An 8,826-nucleotide genomic window follows, 5' to 3' on the forward strand; every position below is an offset into this window, starting at 1 on the left:
TTACAGGTTATATGCTACACGTTTTACATTATACCTTATACGATATACGATATACGTTATACTGTACACATTATACCTTATACGATATACGATATACGTTATACTGTACACATTATACCTTATACGATATACGATATACGTTATACTGTACACATTATACCTTATACGATATACGATATACGTTATACTGTACACATTATACCTTATACGATATACGATATACGTTATACTGTACACATTATACCTTATACGATATACGTTTACAGGTTATATGCTACACGTTTTACATTATACCTTATACGATATACGATATACGTTATACTGTACACATTATACCTTATACGATATACGTTTACAGGTTATATGCTACACGTTTTACATTATACCTTATACGATATACGTTTACAGGTTATATGCTGCACATTTTACATTATACCTTATACGATATACGTTTACAGGTTATATGCTGCACGTTTTACATTATACCTTATACGATATACGTTATACTCTATACCTGATACGATATACGTTATACTCTATACCTTATACGATATACGTTTACAGGTTATATGCTGCACGTTTTACATTATACCTTATACGATATACGTTTACAGGTTATATGCTACACGTTTTACATTATACGTTATACTCTATACGTTTACAGGTTATATGCTACACGTTTTACATTATACGTTATACTCTATACGTTATATGATACACGTTATACGCTATACACTATATGTTAGGCCTATATGCCTCCCGGGTGGCGCAGTGGTCTAGGGCACTGCATCGCAGTGCTAGCTGCGCCACCAGAGTCTCTGGGTTCGCGCCCAGGCTCTGTCGCAGCCGGCCGCAACCGGGAGGTCCGTGGGGCGACGCACAATTGGCATAGCGTCGTCCGGGTTAGGGAGGGTTTGGCCGGTAGGGATATCCTTGTCTCAGTATGTAATGTAAAATGTAATAAAATGTATGCACTCTACTGTAAGTCGCTCTGGATAAGAGCGTCTGCTAAATGACTAAAATGTAAATGTAAATGTAATGTTATACCCTACATTCATCACAAAACCAACTGATATTGCCAAATACTTTAATAATTTTTTTCATTGGCAAGATTAGCAAACTTAGGGATGTCATGCCAGCAACACACACTGACACTACACATCCAAGTATACCAGACCAAATTATGAAAGACAAGCATTGTAATTTTGAAATCCGTAAAATTAGTGTGGAAGAGGTGAACAAAATAATTGTTGTCTATCAACAATGACAAGCTACCGGGGTCTGACAATCTGGATGGAAAATGACTGAGGATAATAGCAGGCGATATTGCCACTCCTATTTGCCATATCTTCAATTTAAGCCTTCTAGAGAGTGTGTGCCCTCAGGCCTGGAGGGAAGCTGAAGTCATTCCGCTACCCAAGAATAGTAAAGCCACCTTTACTGGCTCAAATAGCCGACCAATCAGCCTGTTACCAACCCTTAGTAAACTTCTGGAATAAAATTGTGTTTGACCAGATACAATGTTATTTCACAGTAAAGAAATTGACAACAGACTTTCAGCTTATAGGGAAGGACACTCAACAAGCACAGCACTTACACAAATTACTGAGGATTGGATGAGAGAAATTGATGATAAAAAGATTGTGGGGGCTGTTTTGTTAGACTTCAGTGAGGCTTTTGACATTATCGATCATAGTCTGCTGCTGGAAAAACGTATGTGTTATGGCTTTACACCCCCTGCTATATTGTGGATAAAGAGTTACCTGTCTAACAGAACACAGAGGGTGCTCTTTAATGGAAGCCTCTCCAACATAATCCTGGTAGAATCAGGAATTCCCCAGGGCAGCTGTTTAGGCCCATTACTTTCTCAATCTTTACTAATGACATGACACAGAGTTTGAGTAAAGCCAGTGTCTATCTATACACGTATATATATCTACTACAGCGTCTGAAATGACTGCAACACTTAACAAAGAGCTGCAGATAGTTTCAGAATGGATGGCAAGGAATAAGTTAGTCTTAAATATTTAAAAAACTAAAAGCATTGCATTTGGGACAAATCATTCACTAAACCCTAAACCTCAACTAAGTCTTGTAATAAATAATGTGGAAATTGAGCAAGTTTAGATGACTAAACTGCTTGGAGTAACCCTGGATTGTAACCTGTCATGGTCAAAATATATTGATACAACAGTAGCTAAGATGGGGAGAAGTCTGTCCATAATAAAGCGCTGCTCTAACTTCTTAACAACACTATCAACGAGGCAGGTCCTAGAGGCCCTAGTTTCTACATTCTTAACAACACTATCATCAAGGCAGGTCCTACAGGCCCTAGTTTCGTCACACCTGGACTACTGTTCAGTCGTGTGGTCAGGTGCCACAAAAAAGGACTTAGGAAAATTGCAATTGGCTCAGAACAGGGCAGCATGGCTGGCCCTTGGATGTACACAGAGATCTAATTTTAATAATATGCATTTCAATCTCTCCTGGCTCAAAGTACAGGAGAGATTGACTTCATCATTACTTGTATTAATGAGAGGTATTGACATGTTGAATGCACCAAGCTGTCTGTCTAAACTACTGGCACACAGCTCGAAAACCCATGCAGACCCCACAAGACATGCCACAAGAGGTCTCTTCACAGTCCCCAAGTCCAGAACAGACTATGGGAGGTGCACAGTACTACATAGAGCCATGACTACATGGAACTCTATTCCACATCAGGTAACTGATGCAGCAGTAGAATCAGATTTAAAAAAACACCTTATGGAACAGCGGGGACTGTGAAGGAACACACACACACACACACACACACACACACACACACACACACACACACACACACACACACACACACACACACACACACACACACACACACACACACACACACACACACACACACACACACACACACACACACACACACACGATAACATATGCACTATACACACGATAACATATGCACTATACACACACGTACACATGGATTTGGTACTGTTGATAATGTGGTAGTGGTGGAGTAGGGGTCTGAGGACACACAGTGTGTTGTAAAAACTGTGAATGTATTGTAATGTTTAAAAAAATTATAAACTGCCTTAATTTTGCTGGACCCCAGGAAGAGTAGCTGCTTCCTTGGCAGCAGCTAATGGGGATCCGTAATAAATACGAATACAAATACACGTTATACATTATACATTATACGCTACACGTCCGTGCCCTCTCTGGGGTATATTAGACCGTTGACGCTGAAGCTGTTGTAGAAGTGGCTGTTGAACTGTCCTGTCTGCCCCCCTCCGCTGAAGGTGTTGTAGAAGTGGCTGTTGAACTGCCCTTCCTGCCCCCCTCCGCTGAAGGTGTTGCAGTACACTCCTCTGTTGAAGTGAGACAGGCTGTCTGCTGGGTGACCGTGGACCTCATGGCCCGCTTCTGAGACCCCCGGGCAGTGACTGTCCTGGCCTGGGCCTGGGCCTGGGGTGTGGGTGGTTTGGTTGTGGTATGGGCTGCTATGGAGGGCTGTAATGTTCCTATTGGTCAGCTCGTTGACCAACCCCAGAGAGCCAGTCTGTCTGCTGGGGGGACCAGAGGCACCTAGGGGCCCGGAGCCCAGGGACCCAGAGCCCAGCCCAGCCATACTGCTGAAGAAGTTATTAAAACACGGAGCGCCGGACGCCAGGCTTAGGGGGGAGGAGCTCTTATGACCCTCACTGACCACCTCCATGTCTGGGGAGGCGGGGCCAAGGAGCTGGGGGCTGTCTAAGGTCTTGATGGGCGGGGCTGTTTGGCCGTCCTCTGTCTTGGTGCTGTTAGTGGAGTCGGAGCGACGTTTCCTCTTCCTCCTGAAGTTCCCGTTGTCAAACATCTTCTCACAGTTAGGATCCAACGTCCAGTAGTTTCCTTTACCTGGAACATGAAAAAAGACACGTTTTATTTTTCACATCAGTATTATGTACATATAATATAATTTACAGTATATTTATTTTCACATCAGTATTATGTACATATAATATAATTTACAGTATATTTATTTTCACATCAGTATTATGTACATATAATAAAATGTAGAGTATATTTATTTTCACATCAGTATTATGTACATATAATAAAATGTAGAGTATATTTATTTTCACATCAGTATTATGTACATATAATATAATTTACAGTATATTTATTTTCACATCAGTATTATGTACATATAATATAATTTACAGTATATTTATTTTTCACATCAGTATTATGTACATATAATATAATTTACAGTATATTTATTTTCACATCATTATTATGTACATATAATATAATTTACAGTGTATTTATTTTCACATCAGTATTATGTACATATAATATAATTGACAGTATATTTATTTTCACATCAGTATTATGTACATATAATATAATTTACAGTATATTTATTTTCACATCAGTATTATGTACATATAATATAATTGACAGTATATTTAGTTTCACATCAGTATTATGTACATATAATATAATTTACAGTATATTTATTTTCACATCAGTATTATGTACATATAATATAATTTACAGTATATTTATTTTCACATCAGTATTATGTACATATAATATAATTGACAGTATATTTATTTTCACATCAGTATTATGTACATATAATATAATTGACAGTATATTTAGTTTCACATCAGTATTATGTACATATAATATAATTTACAGTATATTTAGTTTTCACATCAGTATTATGTATATATAATATAAATTACAGTATATTTAATCTATACAGGGCATCTGGAAAGTATTCAGAACCCTTCCTTCAGTCCACATTTTGTTACGTTACAGTGTTATTGTAAAATGTATTAAATATTTTCATTTTTATTTATTTTTATTTTACCTTTATTTAACTAGGCAAGTCAGTTAAGAACAAATTCTTATTTACAATGACGGCCTACTCCGGCCAAACCTGGACGACGCTGGGCCAATTGTGAGCCACCCTGTGGGACTCCCAATCACGGCAGGATGTGATACAGCCTGGATTCGAACCAGGGACTGTAGTGACATTTTGTAACCACCCAGACTCAGACTCCTTTGTCATTATGGGGTATTGTGTGTAGATTGATGATGGAAAAAAAACAATTGAATCCATTTTAGAATAGAAAATGTGGAAAAGGTCAAGGGGTCTGAATACTTTCCGAATGCAATGTATATCCAATGAAGAACCGCAGAGTGACATGCTCATCTTTACCTTGAGGATACCGCTGCTGGGACAAACAATATTACTGAGTAAAGAAATGAGGACTTGTGTAAAGTCTGAAGAGTACTTGTGTAAAGTCTGAAGAGGACTTGTGTAAAGTCTGAAGAGGACTTGTGTAAAGTCTGAAGAGGACTTGTGTAAAGTCTGAAGAGGACTTGTGTAAAGTCTGAAGAGGACTTGTGTAAAGTCTGAAGGTTGTGTTGAGTGCAGGAATAAAACACTGACGAGCCTCTCCTTCCTTTATATGGAATGTACACATTCACACAATGGGAAAGGAAAGGGGGATACCTAGTCAGTTGTAGAACTGCATGCCTTCAACTGAAATGTGTCTTCTGCATTTAACCCAACCCCTCTGAATCAGAGAGGTGCAGGGGGGCTGCCTTAACTAACATCCACGGCGCCCAGGGCAGAACAGATTTTTAGCTTGTCAGCTCGAGGATTCGATCCAGCAACCTTTCAGTTACTGGCCCAACGCTCTAACCACTAAGATACCTGCCTACCCAACGCTCGAACCACTAAGATACCTGCCTACCCAACGCTCTAACCACTAGACTACCTGCCCCTACACTCTAACCACTATGCTACCTGCTCTAACCACTATGCTACCTGCTCTAACCACTAGACTACCTGCTCTAACCACTAGGCTACCTGCTCTAACCACTATGCTACCTGCTCTAACCACTAGACTACCTGCTCTAACCACTAGGCTACCTGCTCTAACCACTAGGCTACCTGCTCTAACCACTAGGCTACCTGCTCTAACCACTAGGCTACCTGCTCTAACCACTAGGCTACCTGCCCACAATGTAATGTAGTGGTATGGTGCACATTATCACCTAATACTCTGGCTTTTGATTTGGAACGATGCACTGATAAGGAAGCCAATGTCTTGGTAGCTATTCATTTTTAGTGATGAGTGTGACAAGGGTTGGTGAGAATAGTGTCCTTCTCCCGGAATCTGTGTGCTCTGCTCTGCTCTGCGCTCCAGGATTAGGATTATCAAACCTTTTATCTATAACCTGCCATGGTAGGAAACTGACTGGTCACTCAGTATGCACGTGAAGCCTCTAATGACAACCTGTAATCCCTAAAGTTTCCCTTATCAAACTGTTGGGACGAACCTATAGAATAATATACGGAGCCTTCAGAAAGGATTCACACCCCTGGACTTTTCCCACATTTTGTTGTGTTACAAAGTGAAATTAAAAATGGATTAAATTGTCTTCTTTTTGTTGTCAACGATCTACACAAAATACTCTGTAATGTCACATTGGAAGAAACATTCTAACGTTTGAAGAAAAAGCACACGAACATATCTTGATGAGATAAGTGTTGAACCCCCTGAGTCAATAGATGTTGGAATCACCTTTGGCAGCGATTACCTATCTACCAATCGGTGCCCTTCTCTGCGAGGCATTGGAAAACCTCCCTGGTCTTTGTGGTTGAATCTGTGTTTGAAATTCACTGCTGGACTGAGGGACCTTATAGATAATTGTATGTGTGGGGTGCAGAGATAAGGTAGTCATTCAGAAAGAATGTTAAACACTATAATGCACACATAGTGAGTCCATGCAACTTATTATGAGACTTGTTAAGCACATGTTTATTCCTGAACGTATTTAGGCTTGCTATAACAAAGGAGTTTAATACTTATTGACTCAAACATTTCAGCATTACATTTTTTATTAATTTAATTAATTCCACTTTGATATTATGGGCTATTGTGTGTAGGCCAGTGACACACTATCTACATTTAATCCATTTTAAATTAGGGCTGAAACACAACAACATTTGAACAACATTTGGGAAAATTCAAGGGGTGTGAATACTTTGGGAAGGCTCTGTATGTAGTGCCACATAGTTCTACTTCCTGTGATAGAGCAGAAGGCCATTCATACATTATATTAGACTCTTCACATCCTAAATCTATGGAATATCATATAATACCAGTCATTGTCCTGCTAATAAGACTTTATATATTTGATTTTCACAAAATATGCACTATAATACTTATTCTAGCCTTCAACATTGAGGGAACAATTTCAAAGTAGAAAATTAACAATTACCAGGATATGGGATAAGCCTTTATTTCATCCAACTGATTTTAACTGACACGATAGCCTGCAACCGGTCTACATCGAGATGTTCAATCGGTCATAGGAATACGCTTTTACACGTGTTTGTATAGGATTTGTAACGAACAGCTGAACATCACATAGCCTACCTGTGTCATTAACATATAACATAATATCTACAAATGGGCCCAGAACATTTATAGGTTACAAATAGGTGTTACAATAATATAATATAATTATAATACCTGGGTCATCCTCGTCGCGGGGGACCTTTTTAAAACAGTCGTTGAGTGACAGATTATGTCGGATAGAGTTCTGCCAGCCCACCTTGCTCTTCTTGTAGAACGGGAAGTTATCCGCGATATACCGGTAGATCTGACTCAGGGTCAACTTCTTCTCGTGCACGTTCTGGATCGCCATGGCGATGAGCGCCGAGTAGGAGTAGGGAGGACGGACCAGCTTTAGCAACTCCTCCTGACTGGCGATGGATAGCCAACCCAGGTCTGGACCCCCGAACCCGGGGGAGTTGGTGAGGAACTGCCGCTGTGTCCCGTAGGAAGGCGGCATGAAGGATGCGGAGTTGACAGCGGGCCTGTTCAGCCAAAGGTATGGGTTCGGGGAGGATGTGTAATCTCCGAAGCCGTATCCAGACGGCCTCTGTGCGCCCTGGAAGGTCTGCTGGTGGTGATACATGCTTAAATTGTCGCAGTAGACTGCCATCTCCGGCGGCTCCTGGGTGCCCTTGGGCTGGGGTTGGAGAGAGCTGGCGGCTGGAGAGGAGGTGTGGTGGACTGAAGGGTCGATGGAGTTCATGCTCCACGCGGGAGGACAACCCCAAGACGCTACAGTAACGGGTTAGAACGGATGAACACGCAACGGCAGCAACGAGTACCAGAATTGTATAACTTCAGACAGACAGTTTCTCATTCAGACAGATCATCCCTAGAAGCCAATAGACACCCACTAACTGGCTGGGGGTGTGGTCACTGAACTTGAACCGACATGCAGAGGTGAGAAAGAGAAAAACTCGACAGTGACGGTTTCCTTAAAATATAATATCCATTGAAAAATATGACTTGAAAATGATTAAAATCATCGTCAGTAGAATAGGTCTAATATATAAAATACTTCCGATTATTTTATGCAAAGCCTTAGCCTAAATGATAAAAATATTCTCATTGTTGTTATAATTAGAAGGCTATTATTATTATATGTAGCTTCCGTCCCTCTCCTCGCCCCTACCTGGGCTCGTACCAGGTACCCTCTGCACACAACAACTGACACCCACGAAACATCGTTACCCATCGCTGCCTTTGCAGAGCAAGGGGAACAACTACTTCAACAACTACTTATAATAATATAAATATGCATTGAAATAGTTTTTAATAATAGACATTCAAAGCAGGTCAATTAACTTGTTTATTGAGAGAATAAATGGGAAATTAAAGGATTATACAATTGAAGTCGAAAGTTTACATACATTTAGATTGGAGTCATTAAAACTCGTTTTTCAACCACTCGTTA

At 40.3% G+C, this 8,826-nt stretch overlaps 1 protein-coding gene across 1 annotated transcript; it reads right to left on the bottom strand.

Moving 5' to 3' along the window:
- Positions 1–3,205: 3,205 nt before the first annotated feature.
- Positions 3,206–8,115, bottom strand: LOC120037966 (forkhead box protein I1c-like). Its single transcript, XM_038983901.1, has 2 exons — positions 7,548–8,115; positions 3,206–3,903 (listed from the first exon to the last, which is right to left on the bottom strand). The coding sequence occupies exons 1-2, from the start codon at positions 8,113–8,115 to the stop codon at positions 3,206–3,208; spliced, it is 1,266 nt and encodes a 421-aa protein (XP_038839829.1).
- Between the last annotated feature and the right edge of the window lie 711 nt (positions 8,116–8,826).

The sequence above is a fragment of the Salvelinus namaycush genome, unplaced genomic scaffold, assembly GCF_016432855.1.
Source record: "Salvelinus namaycush isolate Seneca unplaced genomic scaffold, SaNama_1.0 Scaffold1998, whole genome shotgun sequence".
NCBI lineage: Eukaryota > Metazoa > Chordata > Actinopteri > Salmoniformes > Salmonidae > Salvelinus > Salvelinus namaycush.